Below are 18,838 nucleotides of genomic sequence, written 5' to 3'. Positions count from 1 at the left end.
GGGCCTGTTTAGTTTCCATCCAACTTTCCAGCATTGCTTCCCTTTTGCCCTCTTCCAGGATGTGGATTGTTTCCTCTACAGGCCAATAAAGGCGTTGCGTGGCCCGTTTGTGTAAATAGCACCCCTTTCCCGATAATACGCGGACGCTCGTCTTAAATGATGATATCCGCGTACTAATACTGCAGTTCTCAGTTTTGTTTTGTCATTTTCAAAGTAGCGGCATCTGTGAAATATTTTTGAAGCCCTCTAACCAGTACAAAGCAAATTTTGGATCAAAGATAAACTAGCATCTGTGTTCATGTACGTTTTGTTGTTGTCTCTCTTAGCATATTTTATTTGAGCAACTTCAGAAGAGGAATGTTTATTTGTGACTTATCTGTGGGGGTCAAACTGTAAATGTGTTTTTGAAAAGCAAAAAATCATGAAAAAATGACTAAAATACGAACATATACCTGGCACAAACGAAAACGCTAACGAGCTAAACGCGTACGAGGCAGCACTATACAATAAGCTGAAGATAAGCACTAACATTAGCTAGCATGTTATTTGCGCTCAAGTTTTTGGATCAACAAACATTTTGGGCATGTTATCATAAATAACATACTCACAAAAAAAGTACAGGCCCTCGTGGGCCACATTTCGCTGAGACAAGGTTTGTGTCACCGACCGTGACTGCTCTCAATTGAAGCCACGCCGTCCTTCCTCACTACAAAATGTAATATCAACAGCGGCCAGAGGCGGTGCCAAAAACAAAGCTCAAGCCAAAGAAACAAACTGTTAAATGATAACGATGATAATGATAATCAGTTCCAAAACATCATTTTTTGGGGTGCCGCCCATGCGGCTCGGTACCAGTTGATCCGCCAACCGGTACCGGTCCATGGACCAGCGGTTGGGGACCTCGACGCAAGATGTGCAGCCGATCTCGCCACAACATTTGAAAACGTACCTCTGACTTCAAAATCTGTTGGGATTGAATTGCTAGCGCAACCTGTTCGGGGATTATAATGATTTAAAAACATGTCAAGGGCCGGTTGAAACCCCTTTGCGGGCCCTATCCGGCCCGCGGGCCCTATGTTTAACACCATCGAATTCTAGCACGTCGCTAGTCTTACTAATAGTGTGCAGATGTCAACTATTGGTGGTTTTTCTGCCAGTCCCATGCCTACTTTTATTAATTGGGCTGCGTGCAGGTGATTGTGAGAAATTCCTTCACTTGCTTGAATGCTGGAGTTTAAGGATAATTGTGGAATAAAGGCTCAAACGGCTTCATGCTCTTAAAGGGGGGGGGGGGGGGGGGGGGCGGAAACTTTGGGAGGAGTCTGTGTGCAGGATGACATGCGAAACTTTGCCTGGAAGACTTTTCGGGCTCGTTGGCCGCAGCCGCCGCACTTGAGCGCACAGCCTGCAGAGACTGACCCCCACCCCAAAAAAATCGGCGCTCAAATGGGGGGAAATGACGCCGCGTGACGGTTTCGCGAGGCCCAGCTCCCCACTGACGGACCGCGCGGCCCAGCAGAACTCTGCAACTTTTTTCGAGTCTCCTTCCTCCGCCCCCGACGAGTAGCGGCGCCATGGCCGCCCAGTGCGACGCTTTGAGCGGATACTTGCAGCAGCAGCAGTCGGACCAGGGCTCCAACAGCGAGCGCAGCACAGACTCGCCTTTGCCGGGCTCCGAGGAGGACCTGAGCGGCCCCCACCAGCTGCCCGACCCGGAGTGGACGGAGGAGCGCTTCCGAGTGGACCGAAAGAAGCTGGAGTTCATGTTGCTAGGTATGAAAAGACAAACAAAGGCTTTGATAGGCCTTTGTTTCATTTACGGAGAGGTTTTTTTTTTTTTTTTTTGCTGGTATTTCGCTTCAACTTCTTACTAGTTTACACGCTCGTTTTGTTTTGATTGGCTCGTGGTGGCCTAATCACGTGGTCGTTCCCCTCAAGGTAATTACAGTAGTGTGAATCGCACGGTATATTAATGATGTGTTCGGTATGTCCGATAACGCGATAAAAACCGGTTTATCCTTCCGGTACGTGGATGTGGAGTGTTTTCTCTTTCAATCGTTTTCATCAGTCTTATCTGCATATGGCTGGCGGAATTTATTCATAGAAAATATATTAGCAACGACGCAATAATCAGTTTTCTGTCCTCTGGTTGCTTGAACATTTTAATGTAAAAGTTTGTCCACATGATATAAATGAGTTTGGTTTGTAATAGTGTATATGTTAATGGATTTTTTTCTAGTTTTGTTTTATTAGTTAATTTCATATTGCGCTTTTGGGTGATGTTTACACTGTTTTGGTGTAGTGTTGATGGATTCTTAAATTATGATGTCATCGTGTTCAAAGTTTGATATGTCCCCACGAAATGCCAGATACCAAACTTGCAACATGGTAAAATAAGCGTAAATATTAACGGTAAAGGCAGGATTTTACGTTTTTAAGTGTATTTTTTTCCTTCAGGGATTTTCCAATTTACTTACTGTAATTGTCACGCACAAGTGCAAGCCCCGCCTCTTAAAGGCACGGTCTGCCGATAATTTCAAATGTGTACAAAGCGTGTGGGAGGAGTAAGACTCGAAAGCCTTTTTTTTTTCTTTCTTTCTTTTAATGATCTCGCAATATTGCAGATTTTCACCTCTCGCGCCGGTTCTGGAACACATCACCCGTGAAAAAACGGGTTGGGGCTCACCGTACCCCTCTTAAGTCCATGTTTATCTCCCGTCCCCCATGTCTGGCGCTGCTGCGCTCGCTCAAGTACATTCCTCAAAGCTCCATGTCATCTCAACGGCTTCCAGGAAAACAACTTAGCTCCAGAGCGGCCCCACATCCAAAATGTCCCGGACATAGCATGCGCCACGTCACGCTGCGTGTCGTGTTTTCGTGCGGCGTGGAAACGCAGCCGGTTGATTGGATGTTCCCGCCGTTCCTCCGCTTTATTTATTAGTTTGCCTCCTGAGGCCGCACAATCTGAACCGCGGAACTGCTTTGACCCTTGACCTCATCCCGCCTTCAGGAATCACGCAGGATGTCCGCTCGTCTTTTCGCGTTTATTTCTCAGTAGGCGAAGCGGCGACGAGAACGCGCTCCTCTCGTGCTTGGCGACGCTTTGGGAACGCTTGAAAGCCCGGCAGGATCTCGATTCTCGGAGGGAAAATAAAACTCAGTCGGTTTGTGCGTGCAGCTTGAGCCCAGTTTACCGTCGTCAATATTTTCCAGACACGCGGCCGCAAATTAGCATAGACGGTGATTCTAAAGCTTTTTACGCAAGCGTAAATATTTCAATATCAGCGAAATATCAAAGACATCCTAGTTTGAAGATCAAAGAAAAAGCTGCGTTCTCTCTCCATTCATGTGGAGAAGTTGCCCCTCTTTAACATCTGCCCGTGTTTTCGTTGGACATGTTGGCACCTCTTCTCAATGTATGGACATTATTTCCTGAGAGGTCTGCTATATTTTTATGTCTGCTTTAATTGTGCGTGAACGTATCCCTGGCTGGCTCGCTCCTCGGTTTACTTTTTTTTTCTTTTTTAAAGTCATGCCACACTGAAAGCTACTTCGAAACTATGCTGCGGTCACTCGGCAAATGACAGCTTTCCGTCCGCCAATTCTGCAGCAGTCGATGGGCTGACCTACTAGTCGAGTCGCCCGGCTTAGTTTAAAAGCGTTTACGCTCGAAGCTAACTTCTGCATCCGCTGATTAGCCGTCTGACGCGCTTCATGTTCAATTGACGTTTTCTCGACGTTCTTCGGGACGTAGACCACTCAAGTGATTTATAGAAGAGGAGCAGTTCTTTAAAGTCTGTTGGCCAGCTGACGGGGAGCCAGCGGAACGCTTTTGGGCCAGGGCCTAAATGTTCTGACCTCTTTGTTGTGACCTAGGCATGTGCGTTTGTGACTGGAAAACTCGTTACTACGTGCTACTTCTAGGTCCGGTTGTATTTAGGAGTACGGTCGAACGTATTTAGGAGTTCGCTCGAACGTATTTACAAGTACGTTCGCACAGGTACGGTCGAACGTAATTACGAGTACTTTACGAGTACGGTCTAACGTATTTAGAATTACAGTGGAACGTATTTAGGAGTACGGTCGAACGTATTTACAAGTACGTTCGCACGGGTACGGTCGAACGTATTTACGAGTACTTTACGAGTACGGTCGAACATATTTACAAGTACCTTCGCGCGAGTACGGTCGAACGTATTTACGAGTACAGTCGAACATAGTTACGAGTACTTTACAAGTACGGTCGAACGTATTTAGAATTACGGTGGAACGTATTTCCTAGTACTTTACAAGTATGGTCGAACGTATTTACGAGTACAGTCGCACAAGTACGGTCAAACGTATTTACGAGTACGGTCGAACGTATTTATGAGTACGGTCTAACGTATTTACGAGTATGGTTGAACGTATTTAGGAGTACGGTCGAATGTACTGTATTTACAAGTACCTTCGCACGAGTACGGTCGAACATATTTACGAGTACGGTCGAACATATTTACGAGTACTTTACGAGTACGGTCGAACGTATTTAGAATTACGGTGGAACGTATTTCCGAGTACTTTACAAGTATGGTCGAACGTATTTACGAGTACGGTCGCACAAGCACGGTCAAACGTAGTTACGAGTACTGTCGAACATATCTTCGAGTGCGGCCGCATGAGTACTTTCAAACGTATTTCCGAGTACTTTCCGAGTACGGTCGAACGTATTCAGAATTACGGTGGAACGTATTTCCGAGTACTTTACGAGTACGGTCGAACGTATTTACGAGTACGGTCGCACGAGTACGATCGAAGGTATTTACGAGTACGGTTGAACATATCTACGAGTACAGCCGCATGAGTACTTTCGAACCTATTTACGAGTATGGTTAAACGTATTTACAAGTACGGTCGCACGAGCACGGTCGCACGGTATTTGCGAGTGCGGTCGTAGCAGCTAACGGCAACTCATGTTAGGTTGTTACTGCATTATTTTGGATAAAAGACACAAGCAGACTGAACCTACATCCAAGTCCATTCTTCTTCACACACAGGCGTATTTGCAAAACCGAGAATATCATGTAAAAATTGTGTTAGAGATCACGGAAAGGATATTCCATCTAACTCGTATGTTAATCGCGGTCTTTTGGCGTATACACACAATCATAAACTTGGTGAAACACGAACGCCGCACAACTTGGGAGTACTTATGGCAAAATGAACACGAGGAAAAACAACTGCTTGGAGCACAATCAACATTATATTGGCACTGCGTTCACTGTCCGCTCACAATGTGGGAATTCAGACAAACGTTGTAAATCTTACACAGCGTCCCTTTAACACACAAGAAATTGACATTCATTTTTGCTAGTATGACGGCAAACGCAACAGAAAGAAAGCCTGCAATTATATTAGCCATTGGTGAAGAATTTCAAAAAGCGAAAACGAAAGGAGGAAGGCGTCATTCGGAAAGCGGCCACGCACGTCGTCACGGCTCGCGGGATTTTCGGAAAATCAAAATAAGCACGTTTAGCCGCCGTGACTTCATAGTGACTCGGAAACCCCGCACTCATCTTTTTTTTTTTTTCTGGCCCACTTTCTCCAGGGCAAAATGGAAAGTATGAAAGCAGCCATTTCGGACCTGCCTGGTCCAATCGGCAAATAGATTTTTTTTTTTGGGTAAGAGAAAAGAGAATTTCACGCTAGTGGTCATCGGCGTTTACTGTTGTCTTCTTGGCACCGGCGACTAGAACTCCCAAGTTGTAACAGCTTGGGGAGCTTGACAGTCCCATGAAAGGCTGAAAGATGGCTTTATGTGGACAAGAAAACCCCGTGTGGTCACTTTTCACACTTTTTGTTTTTTTTTTCATCTTCGGAGAGACGAGACACGCTGCTGGGAAAGCCTTACCATTTACTCCTGGACCGCGTATCCGCTTTGTCCGCTTTTGGATCTAGGTCTTCAAAATATTTCTTTTTTATAAATCAGGCGCGTGTTTGGTTTACTGCCGGGTTCTGTAAGCGCAACTTGTATCTCGGTGCAGCCGTTTTGTCACTTTTTCGTTAGACCAGTCAACATTTTATTGATTAAAAACAAAAAAAAAAACTCAACCTCTATGACATGGATCTTTATTTACGATCACTTATATATGCATTTATGTATTTTTTTTTTTACTATTCATTTATTTACTTGTTTTTTTTATTTATATTTTTATATTTTGTTAGATTTTTAATGATTTTATATTATTTTTGTTCATATATATATATATATATATATATATATATATATATATATATATTTTTTTTTTTTGCATATTTTATTTTGCTAGATTTTTAATGATTTTATATTATTTTTGTTCATATATATATATATATATATCTATATTTGCATATTTTATTTTGCTATATTTTTATTGATTTTTGTATTTTCTTTTTATTATTGGACCAGACCAAAAAAAATCTCAATTTTATTTTTATTTAATTATTTTTTTTACATAAAAGAAAACAAACTTCAAAAAGTTGACCTATAACAAACAAAAAAAAAAAGATCTAAATATCTAATAGCAGATTTTCTTGTAATCCACACAATAAATGAATAAAGCTCAGAACACAAACACCAACAGAACATAAAATTTGAGTTGATCCCACTTGACTACACCCAGGATTGGTCGCCATTCCATCACACTCAGCAGCGCGTAACAATCGTAAATTTCCGACTCTAAGTAGCAACTTTTTTCTCCTGATTTGAGCCCCGCGGTTCATAGTCCACTGCGATTTATCTGGATTTGTTTTACAGCCACCAGGGGGCATTGGCCCGTCCCCGCCCGCAACGACACGGCGGTACAATTCACCGATTCTTTTGGAACTGGGCTTGCATTCCTCCATGGCGGCCGTGATGAAGCGCTCAGCAGCTGTAATATAATTGCGCTCCGGTCGCTGGAAAAACCTGCAATTCATTTATTAAAAACGAAAGGGCGGGGGGGGGGTCTTATTTCAGCGCTCTGACCCATTTGTGAGCTGTAAAGCAATCTGTGTTATTCCACGGCCCTCCGACATCTTTTTGCTTCTGCCCTTGTCGGAGTGCAGATTTACATTCTGTCTGCTTTGCGGTTGATATTTTAGAAATGTTTCCTTGAGATGGGGCAACCCCGATATATACATATACCCGTATATCAATTGAGTCTTTTTTTTTTGCCGTTAAAATCGATGTTTTGTCTACAATTAACTGTTTTAGTACCAACCGTTACTAGAAACTCCGAGCCTAACAACCAATCAATCACGGTTCAGCTTATGAACGTCACGTGATCAACAGGCGAGCCGTGATTGGTCGTTACCCGAGCCTTGAGCGTGGCCGATTTCATTTTGAGTCGATAGCAAATCGATAAATGTGATTTTAAATGTATTCATCGTACATATGAACTAATTTGGTCGCTGAATAAATCGATAATTGTTTTTCTGCTTCAAACGGTAAAAAAAATGTGCCCGTTTGCAGTGTTTTGACCATTTTTGGGTCATTTCCTTCCGCATCATTCTACAGAAATTTAACCAAGGGTTGATACACTCCTGCTAGTGTGATAAGTGGTCACGCCATGTTGAAGTTTGACATGTTGTCACCATCTGGGTGAAATTTCACCTCCCCGGTGTCGTCTTTGAATACTTTTCGCTTTGATGTCAAGATCAAAGGACAAAATACCGCACAAAGGTTATTTTGACCATTTTTGGGTTAACTACTTTCCACATCATTTTTGCCCTATTTTAGCCAATGGGTGTCACACACCCCCCCCCCAAGTGGTCTCGACATGTTGAAACTCGACATGTTGTCACCAAATGGGTGAAATTTCAGCTCCAATGTCTTCTTTCGGTGCTTCCATTTGACGTGAAATTCCAACCATCAAAACATTGGAAAAATACCGCACGAGGGTTAATGAAACAGTTACGCGCAAGCTATAAATGAATGAATGAAGTTTACGATAAATCGTCATTCATTCTTTTCGTCTAAATACTTTCCACAGTATTTTTTTTTGCTGGGCTCCTCCCACACGGTCCCCGGTAAACGATGCCAAGCGGTTACACAAGGCAGCGCATTCCTGGTGCCTGGTATCTCCATCCCAGTATGGGGTCCCCCACCGAGCAAAGGGAGTGAGCCTCGCTTGGAGCCGCTTGCTGTGTAAACACGACATTGTTGGGAAATCGTTCTTAATCATATTAAAAGCAGCGTATTCTTCTCAGGTCCGTTCGTCGCCGTCTACTGATAGCGCCAAACACCTCCGATCAGATCATGAAAAAGAAAGAACTCATTCAATCCCAAAGACGGATTTTTACAGATTTTTTATCAAGCTAGGTATTCAGTCCTAGGTAGAACTGGTGGATAAGGCCCCAAAATAAAATCTTGTATCAAAATAAAATTAATGCCAGGTAGTAGGACTCCCGGTAGCGCATGTTGAAAGCTTTCATTTCCTGCAAAGTTGTAGACTCGTCACCTGTCTCCTGACTGGGCCTTTTTCCCCCCTCCCAAAGACGTATGTTTCTTACTCAGGTAACTTCTTTGTGAATGAAATCCAAGAGAATCTGGTCACTTTGCAAAATAAAAGATTTTTCAAAATAAAAGTTTCATACTCCGATAACATAAACATAAAACAGAAATACTTCATTATTCCGGGTGCGACCCGGTACGAGTTTATCCACGGACCGTTGGGGACCTCTGCTATACATGGTAACATAGAAAATACCAGAATGAGTTCCTAAAATTAAGGCTGCGTCCTATACACATGTGCGTCCTACATTTGGGTAATTACAGTACTGTCGTCTCAAACCGATTGAATGTTTGGAACGAACGGACGCTTGTTTACATCGCAACCGTGACGAGTGTTCGTTCGCTACTCTGGATTTCGCCGTTGCTATCAAAGCTGAGCTCAATTGTAAGAATCCATCTGTGAAAAAAAAAACCATCCAAGACTTCTGGACGGCTTTAGAAGGCATTGTTTGCTTGATTGTAACGCGTGGATCCTAACCACAACTGTCGAAATCAACACTGTTTACATTCCGCCCGTTTCACAACAGTGGAATCTCCCAGATTTCGTCCCTCTCTCTCTCTCTCTCTCTCTCTCTCTCTCTCTCTCTCTCTCTCTCTCTCTCTCTCTCTCCCCCTCTCTCTCTCGCGTCAAGTAATGGAGAACAGATTGGAGTCTCATCTGTCAGTGTTTAGGCCTCGCTGCTGTCCTCTTTACGTAGCGTGACTGATGGACTCTTTGGATGCAGTGATTGCCACCGCTGCCGCAAAAGGACTTTGGATGGATCCTCCATTTTTTTTTTTCGTCAGCGCTCGAATGCTCGGAATTCTCAAGATGTCTTTGGGAAGAACGGTTCTTGAGCCGATGTCGGGAAAATGAGTCGCTTTACCGTTTTGGACAGTTGAAGGGTTCCGAGACAAAGTATACGCGGTTTTTGGAAATGAGCGGTAAACTGATATACGTGCCTGTTTTTTTTTTTTTTTTTTTTTTTTTTATATGTATATGAAAACCAAAGGCGGCAAATATTCCGACCGAAATGGAGATTTTCACCGGCGTTTCACGTCGTCACTCTGCTCTTTTTCCCGCCAGAGATGCGGCTGACGTTAAGAGACGGAAGTTCTTTTTTGATCGGACCCAGTTTGGCCACACTACTGCCGCCTAGAGGCTCGGCATGAATAAAGCAGAATTGTGCGTATTCGGGTAGAAGTGATTCATTTTTCAATATGCAAAGCCGTGTGGGAGAATATGCGGGGTTAAAAACTGCTTCCGACTTTGTTGACATAATGTCCACACAAAGGACGAAATAACGGTCTTAAATGGGATACATTCCTGATCCCACCACAGCAATAAGCCATACCAAAACATTTTTTGTCATACTTTTACAACTCCCGCATGCGTCGCCGGGACCGAGACGAGTGTCGTCCGTGTTGTCCTTGTGTAACCCGAGCCGCAAACGCTCTGTTTTCAAATCGTAACACAAGTCATCGTCTCTCCGGCAAAATGCTGAAAATATACTTCGACAAAGTCAGTTGGGCCCCGTAAAGGCCTGTAATTTTGCTTGGCGGGCTAAAGTGGACCACTTAGCTAAGTCGAGAGGTGGCGACGTTCCTTGTAGGGCAGTGGTGTGTGTAGGTGTGTGTGTGTGTGTGAGCGAGTGCATATGTATGTATGTATGTATGTAATATATATATATATATATATATATATATATATATATATATATATATATATATATATATACACACACACACATATATACACACACACACATATACATGTATATGTGTATATATACTGTATATGTATAGAAGAAAAGATTTATTGATCAATGTTGCAGGCCCGGAGTTCCAAAAAGTTCTTTCTCTCGTTATTAATCAAATGGCTTCTCATAATTTCATTGTGACGTAACATAAATAGTGAAAAATTGCAGGATTGTGTCTTTGAAGCGATGCATGTCGATAGAAGCGCGTTTTGAAGCGCGTGTCTTAAGAAGGCACCAACGGGGTCGCCGTCACGATAAGCGTCCCGGCGGCTGCGGTAACCTTGGCGTCCGGGCTCCGGTTTCTCCCGCGGCCGGTTTGCGCGCCGCGCATCCGTCGACGGGACGTTTCCTTTTTCGGCACGTTTGAGGTTTCTTGCTCAAGCTCAAGCCGTCAGTCTGCAGACTCGGCATCTCTGTGATCTATCGCTCTGTGAAATTTCTCGTTCAGCCCATGGGCCAGACCTGTTTTTCGTTTGAAAAACTGTCTTTTTACGAATCGGATTTGAAGTTTTTTGATTGGTCAGTTGTTTATAAAGTAGCTGAATGAAAGCATACCAATTGTTGCCAGACCCAGCTGCAATCAGAGCTGTCAAAATGGATTAATCGGCAACTAATCGATCGTCAAATTAATCGACAACTATTTTAAAAATCCAGGAATTGGTCTCAGCCGTTTTTGAATGTAAAATGATCAGAATCCACTAATTCTTCTCATTTCTGTAGTCAATTTGTTTTGTCTTTAACCAAAAAATAACATTTGATTGTCTTGATTGATTAATTGATGGAATAATCGTTTGCAACAATAATTGAGAGTGACGGGCCAGTTTTTTGTTGTTTTTTTTTAGCTATGTCCACCTAACAGCCAGCAGTTTTCCCTTTCGATTCTTTTTCAGTCACGATCCAGACGACATCTGTTATTAGCACAATCCGGGACCGAGAATTTGCTTGGCTCGGATCCGGACCGAAATGTAGCTTACAGCAAAACGTCTCGGCGCGATCGTAAAACGCTTGGCCCGTTGTTTACCGGGCGGCCCGAAAAAGTGGAACGTCTCCTAAAACGATGCACGCCGCAACGTCTGCTCCGCGCGGCAATAAAAACACTTCTCACATTCTGCATGCGCATTGAAATTATCGGCGTTAATAAGGTCTGGATTTGTTTTTTTTTCAACGCATCCACCCGCATTCGGGATGCTCCTGACCCAGATTCCGACAGTCGGCGACGGGGAACGTCGCTTAAGAGACGTCGTTAAAACTTCCTGTCGGAGCGATAGCGAAACATGAGAATTCTCCTCGGAGGTCAGATGTGTATTTTGCGTCAGCCGAGCTGCCGCCATCTGGAAGACTCGCAGATGCGTTGGAGCGCCGACAAGCCCGGTTCGCTTTGGTCTTTGGCTCCTCCGTCCGGTTCCAGCAGACGTATCAAAGCGCTACGTCGTCTAAATCAAACCGCATATGTCATATTTAACCACTTATTAATTGCGCGGGTTGCTGCTTGTTGCATCAGCTGTGGACCGGAGAGAAATCGTACCAAGCGGAAATTTGATGGCGGTCGATGCGCTTCTTTAAGTTTTGAAGCGCAATCAGTCGCTTCCAATCGGTCCCGGTAGCTCATTTCAGCTACTTTTCCCACGCCGACTAATTCTTAAGTTCGTTCTGCTAGCTTGTAAGCTAGCGATTAGTGTCGCTAATTGAAAACGTTGTCAGTATTATGAATTCTACTAGTTCTGGTAATAGTTTTAACTTTGCGCAATCGACCGTTTTCGGTCAGTTCTCGTGTTTCATTTCAATCGCAGTTCCCAGGGTGATTCGTTTTTGAGTTCTCGGCGCTAGCTCGTAAGCTAGATACCGGCTAGCTTAAGTGTCACACATTGGAAACATGAATAAAATCATTTATCGTCGTTGAAGTGTCTCCTCGTCTCCATTAAATCAACTTATTTGGTTAGTTGTTTTAATTTTGTCTGTCGCGAGGACGTAGCGCGGAAAATAACGTGGCCGAGGAACACTGTGGACCTATGAAGTAGAAATTTAAAGCTACATTGACATCAGCCATCTTAAAAATGCTTTCCTATGAGTTTGGATCGGTTTTCGTGGCCCAAATGTTTCCGCAGCATCACCGGCAGTTGCAAATATGCTAAGAGGTCAATGAATTCTTAAATTCTCTACCTTAGCTTGTGAGCTAACCCTTTGCTAGTTTGTAGAACGACATGAAGGAAACGAAACATGCTTTGTCCGCTTTATGTAAACGGGGAATTCAAATTCTTTACAATTCAGTTTGTTACGTCTTTCTTTTACCGCTAAAGCAATTTCCGCCTGCCTAGCGAGATGGAAAATGGCTGTAGCTAGGTAACTAACATCAAGACAGGATGTTGTCATTTCCTATACATTTACTGAGCGCATTTGGCACGTCTTGTGTTTATATTATTAAAACGAATCATCCTATATAACGTTTTGATTAGACGGCAGGATTACGTGTCAAGCCCGAAACCAGCGTTGCGCTACCTCATAATATACCGACCTCAGTTTTATTTCTTCAGTCTTATTTGACGTAAAAAGGTTACGCGGTTCACATTTATTAACAAGCAGCTGCAGTACAAGTGGCAGCGAGTTGCTCCGTATTCAGTTTCGCGTTCGGAAAAAGACTTTCAAGCGCTCGGCTCTTGTAAATTTGGATTTTCGTTTGCACCGGGACCCTTTTTCGCGGTTTCCTAACTTCACATTCCAAAGTATTCCCAGAATGGCGCCCGAACAAGAATAAAAAAGCGCCAAGTCAACGACAGTTGACCCAAATATCGTGTTAGCGACGCGATTCGGAAAAACGTAATAGCCACGATGACCTCGCAGCCCTGAATTAGTCACCTGGGATTGTTTTGTAATTTCTTTGGATTACCGAGAACGACTTTAAGGCCGTTCCTGTAAATGAGCGCTACCTGGAAGTAGCCAAACATAACACGTGCGCGAAACCTTAAACGTTGCCATGTGAAGACACCATCTTCGAGACTTACCGACTTACATGATGGTTTTTATCCTTTTCTGTCTCTAGCTGCCTCGGAGGGGAGAGTCAACGGCGGGGAGGATTTCTTTCAGAAGGTGAGTGTTAAAAGCGTTACCCGCGCTAGCTTGTTTGTTTTGCTAACTTTGGCTCGTGTCGGGACGGGGAGGGTGTACACATGTCAGGTGCTCCGTCCGGTTGTTCCCGATTCCAAAAGCAAACAAAACATAAAGCGACGGGACCGACGGTGACGTTGAATCGCGGCGGGCCGTCGCGCTCTGATCCACGTTGACGCAGCTGACACAACACTCCCGTCTTTTCTCTCCCTTACGTAACGGAACACCGAGTACGCGTTTGTGCCGTGAACGTCAGAAACACGTGCGTCGGTTTGCCTCATGGATTTCATCTGTGATTTAGTTCATGTTCTGAAACGTCGAGCGCCGTACATGAAGATTTTCAATCAGCAACTCCCTTATCGCCGTACGACTCGTAAAGTGGTTTATCGGTGAAAAATGTGTGATTTAGTGCGGCGGTATGCGAACGTTTTACACTAAGGACAAGCTAAAAAAAAATACTGGGCTCTTGACACGTCATCACCATTATAAGTATTCATCCAAGACAAGTGTATTTCAGAATTTATTGGGTTCTTGTTCTGGACTTAATGATAAAACGAAGATTTAGATATTTGGTAGAAAGGAGGAATGTTAGCATAAGGAAAAGAATTTGTGCACATTTTATACCGCAGATTATCTGTTCCATTTAATGGGTTTGTACTGTACTTTGGATGTCCCAAGCGCATTTGTTTTTGTACCCGAGTCACAGTCACCTGATTTTGAAGATCTGACTCCCGATTCATTACCTCAGCAGTATAATAACAATAGAAAAAAAAGAGTGTATCCAAAATTTTCAACAAAAATGGACAGCACCTTTCATACGGCTAGTGAAGCAGTGGTAGAACCAAATACCCCGACAAATTAAAGCCTTTACTTTTCTCAAAAATCGTCAACGGCACCTTACAATCCGGTGCGCCTTGTGGGACCACTCAGTACCGTAATCTGTAAAAATGTTATTGTACGACTTTAGTGTACCCTCCGCTTGATTGACTGTCGGACCATTTCCTTCTAAAACAAGAGACGGTTAAGGGTTAGGGTTAGGGATCCTGAGAATGAATTTTCTGACGATGGTTTTCGATGTTTTAGCGTTCTTTTCCGTTAAAAGTATTTGATATCGGACTTAATGATGCGGAGTGGAGACGGCGATTTAACATTTCATGACGTACGTTTGTGAAAGCAAGTAATGCAAAACAGGTGCGTCAAAAGTCCCCCGAATTGAATTTTTTCCCCGTAATCTACACCGTGGGCTTTTCTCCAACGCTTTTAGTCCTACAGTACGAGTCGAAATATCCTAAGTGTGCCATGAAGAGAAAATCCACCTGGAGGTGGGTCAACTTTGCACCTCAAGGTTTCGAGACCTCAACATAGCAGTCAAGGGGCTCAAGGTTAAACCATCGTCTTGAAATTAGCGCAAGGCTGTTTGAGTTGGAATACCGCAATTGACTAGGTTTTCATTCCAGTGCAGTTTTTCCATTTGCGTGCAATTGCCCCTCACGATCCGTGTCCATGCCCCGTTCGGGGCTGGAAACGAAACGCGGCTTTGGCGAGCCTGTTGCTTTTGTTGAGCGTAAATGAATGAAGTAAGTGACCTCGGAGCCGACGAAAAATGGAAACCTTCTGGGTGGGGCTAATGAATGACATGCTATCTACTCCGCACGCCGGACTTTCTGTGAAAGTACCGCAGTTGCCGGAAGAGTCAGCCGTAGAAACCGACGGAAGCAACACACACAAAAATGATCCACCCCCGCACTCTCCCCCAGGCGGACTTACTAGCTCTTACTCACCGTCTACGGGACTTCCTTTGAGTCCAGAGCGACAGAAAACCTTCATGATGTCACCATAATACCAGCAAGAATACAATTGATAAACGTCTATGCTAATTTTAACTATTCGTGTAAACATTATGTGTAAACATACTGTTTGGCAGACTAATTCGAGAAAAATGTGTTACTCGTGAGGCAAACTTATTTCCATATCTGTCTGTCGAGCTATCTGTATGTTTGTATCTGTATCTAGATAGATAGCTAACTAGCTAACTGGACAACTTGATATCTATTGGTCTATCTACATATCTAAGTAGTTAGATAACTTGCTATCTGTCGCTCTAGTAGATACTAGCTGAGTGCTCTAGATAACTAACTTGATAGCTATCTATCATTCTATCTAATCTATCCTCCCTATCGGGTCTACATCTGTCTGTCAATAGTTATCTAGGGAACTTGTTGTCTGTCTGTATCTGTAGCTACATAGCTGGCTAAGTAGCTAGCTGCTAACTTATATCTATTGGTCTAGCTATATAGCAAAATAGCTAGATAACGTGCCATATATCACTCTAGCTCGACACTAGCTAAGTAGCTAGTTAGCTAACTTGATACTTATCTCGCTAGCTAGTGATCTAGTGATCTGTCTGTATCTGTAGCTATGTAGCTGGCTAAGTAGCTAGCTCCTAACTTATATCTATTGGTCTAGCTATATAGCAAAATAGCTAGATAACGTGCCATATATCACTCTAGCTCGACACTAGCTAAGTAGCTAGTTACCTAACTTGATACTTATCTCGCTAGCTAGTGATCTCGCAAGCTACCTATAGGGACCGATAGAGACCTGTCTGATTGATCGATCAATCGATAGATACACTTGCGATCTAGCTAGCTGGTGATCTAGCCATCTATAATTCCAATAGTTGACTACTACCTTGACTTTATTACTTCAAGTGTTACCAGAGAACTCTACTTGGCTTCATAGTAGTATACAGATGTAAAGTACTACACAGTTTTGTCTTACCGCTATCGTAGAACATGTAGAAGTTCCAAGGCAATAGTGAAACAATTCTTATTAGGAAGACAAGAGCACCGAATTGTCTTTCTAAATTACACCCTTTCTAAATCAGTATGCTTTTTTTGTGACTCGTAGTATATAGTACTAGCAAGGCATCGATCAATACATGTGTCTATATAAGTAGTGCGATGCATGGTTTTGTTTCAGTGCTAACATGTACTATAGATGTCCTACTTGTATGGCTAGGTTTTCAGAGTTTGAAGAGATTGGACTTATCTCCAAACGTACCGATTTGTCTTACAAAAAGATTTCTAGTCAGAAGACAAAACAGACAAAAAGATTTCCAGTACATGAAGTATAAAGCAGGAAATGGTGGTGCTTTAGCCCTGCTTTCCGTAGAGCGCAAAATGCTGCAAAATGCTTGAGCTAAATCAAACAAAGTCCTCGAAGCTCCGCGTCTTTTCGTCGGAGGCTTCCGCGTCTCCGAAGAGCGTGAAATCGTGGCGCGAGCCAACAACCGCCACAGCGTATTGACCGCAGAGCTTCTCGGCACAAGCTTGGAAGGGATTTAAAGTGAGCCGCGGCCACTTCGGCCCCGAACCCTTTTCCACTTCTCCGTCCCGACGCTTGCGGTTCTGTAAACGAGGCCAGGCGTGATGTTGGAGTGCCAGATCTCCAGCGAGTTATTCTTGTTCCTTTCGGCGGGCAGAAATACGGAGCGCACTCGCCAGCCACATCCTTAGGTGCCGCTATTTCGTTAGCTTAGTTCACTCGCGCGCAACCATAATGCGCTGCCAAGGATTGTCGAGTGTAGTCTTAAATTGTGTTTTTTTTTCTTTCTTAAGGCGTTCAGATTTGTATTTCGTGTTACTAATGCACCAAGTACAAGATTTCACACCTGTTCCCATTTGTTCGTGGTTTGTGCCGCACGCTAGCATTACGCTAGCAGATTTTTGTGAGGCGTTTATGTGGTTTGGGTAAAGACTAAACAGTTCATTCTCTTTGGTTTCGTAAAGCTGTTTGTTGTGTTCAAGTCGAGGAATTTTATCATAGTTTGTGATATTCTTATTTAGTTGGTTTTGAGTATGTTTGAACGTATTGAAATTACTTTGATTGTGTTTGCAACAAAGCAATGAAAGCTAAATGCTAAACAATTTTGAAGTCATTTAAAAGTAGGTGGAGAGGTCACGACTCAGGAAGTGGATCGGATTTCATTTTCAACTAAAATATAAATTTATATATAATTTATAAATATTAAAGTGACTCAGAATCCCCATTCTTGTCTTTTCACCCCTATATATATATATATATATATATATATATATATATATATATATATATATATATATATATATATATATATACATTTTGGTCAATATCTGTAGTTTCCAACCTTTTAACTCGTTCAGTGCCGTGGATGAGAATTCCCGTCTTTTAAATAGTAATAATAAATAATGAAATTCTCGTCAAATACGTCTTTTTTTTATGGAGGGTAGCTGACACCCTTGACTATTGCTTATCTAATATTAATCCAATTCAGCACTGTAGTGATAACGGTGACCTTTGGAGGGCAGTGTTGCCAAACATTAACTTGACTGTAAGTATATCAAACATTTCAAGTTTTTCATTTATGGAAAAAAAAATCAGCTTGATTTGATATTTTACGTTACAAAATCTACCCGCGGGCCGGATTAGACTCGTTTGGGGGCCAGAAGAGGCCCGCGGGCTTTATGTTTGACTCCCCTGCACTCCATTACCCAAAAGGAAAGTTTCAAATCTTAAACTGAAACTTCAACTTCATCATTTGCGGTGATGCCGCCATGAGGTCCGCTCACCATGTCTTTACACACACACACACACACACACACACACACACATTCCAGCTGTAACAACAGCTGCACCATTGCAGCAGGAAACATGCCTCTGCCATGTTGATTTCTGCACCGATTCGCTAGGCGCACTCGCATTGTCACGTGTGCTCAACACATGTGCTCACATCTAGTCCAGCACTTTTTTTTTTTGTTTTGGTCTTGAAAATATTGTTTGATTTTGCCTCGCATGGCAGCCGGAAATCTCAAGTCGGCCGATCGTCACGTCATGGTCGCGCGATGGAAGCCGCGGACGTCTTCCGTGGACGCGGAGGAAGGGCGATTTGCGCGTCGCCGGGACCGCGGTGGAAAATAAACGGCGTGCGTGCGCCCCTTTGGCCGGTGGGTGTGTGGTCTTGACACAAATCAGTCCCATCTGCACGCCGCCGCCAAGAACAGCAGCGCTCAACAGGAAATGTCTCTCCCGCGCTCCGAACAAGGACCTTTTTGAAAGACATCCCTGATCAAGCGTAGCGCCGGGATCTGGAAGGTTGTAGACTCGCGCTGCCAAAACATGAGATTAATTGATCGAATTAATCTCAGTCTAATCTCACGTGAAAAAATTCTCAACCCTGATTTTAGTCAGTGTTTTGGGCTCATTTTCTTCCACGTCATTCTCGCAGTTTTTTTAGCCAAGGGATGGATGGTACACTTTGGAAGTGAGACCACGTTGAACATATTGTCGCCATCTGGGTGAAAATTCAGCTCTCTACTGCCTACTTTCAATGCTCTCCTTTTGATGTGAAATGTTTAGAGGATTGGAGCCTTCGTGCGGTATTTTGACGATTTTCAGATCGTTTCCTTCCACGTTATTCTGCGAGTCTGATAGCTAAGTGCTCGTG

General features: G+C 43.4%; 1 protein-coding gene across 1 annotated transcript in view; it reads left to right on the top strand.

Annotated features, from left to right (window-relative positions):
* The first annotated feature begins 1,382 nt into the window (after positions 1 to 1,382).
* Positions 1,383 to 18,838, top strand: part of bicc1 (BicC family RNA binding protein 1) — a 49,874-nt gene continuing 32,418 nt past the window's right edge. Inside the window, exons 1-2 of the mRNA XM_088422057.1 lie at positions 1,383 to 1,773; positions 13,289 to 13,335. Of these exons, the coding sequence (XP_088278183.1) occupies positions 1,575 to 1,773; positions 13,289 to 13,335 (246 nt within the window). The 5' untranslated portion in view covers positions 1,383 to 1,574. The remainder of the gene's footprint in view (positions 1,774 to 13,288; positions 13,336 to 18,838) is intronic.

The sequence above is a fragment of the Hippichthys cyanospilos genome, chromosome 8, assembly GCF_059441005.1.
Source record: "Hippichthys cyanospilos isolate Australia breed blue-spotted pipefish chromosome 8, RoL_Hcya_1.0, whole genome shotgun sequence".
NCBI lineage: Eukaryota > Metazoa > Chordata > Actinopteri > Syngnathiformes > Syngnathidae > Hippichthys > Hippichthys cyanospilos.
This window is presented reverse-complemented; position numbering and strand designations above follow the sequence as displayed.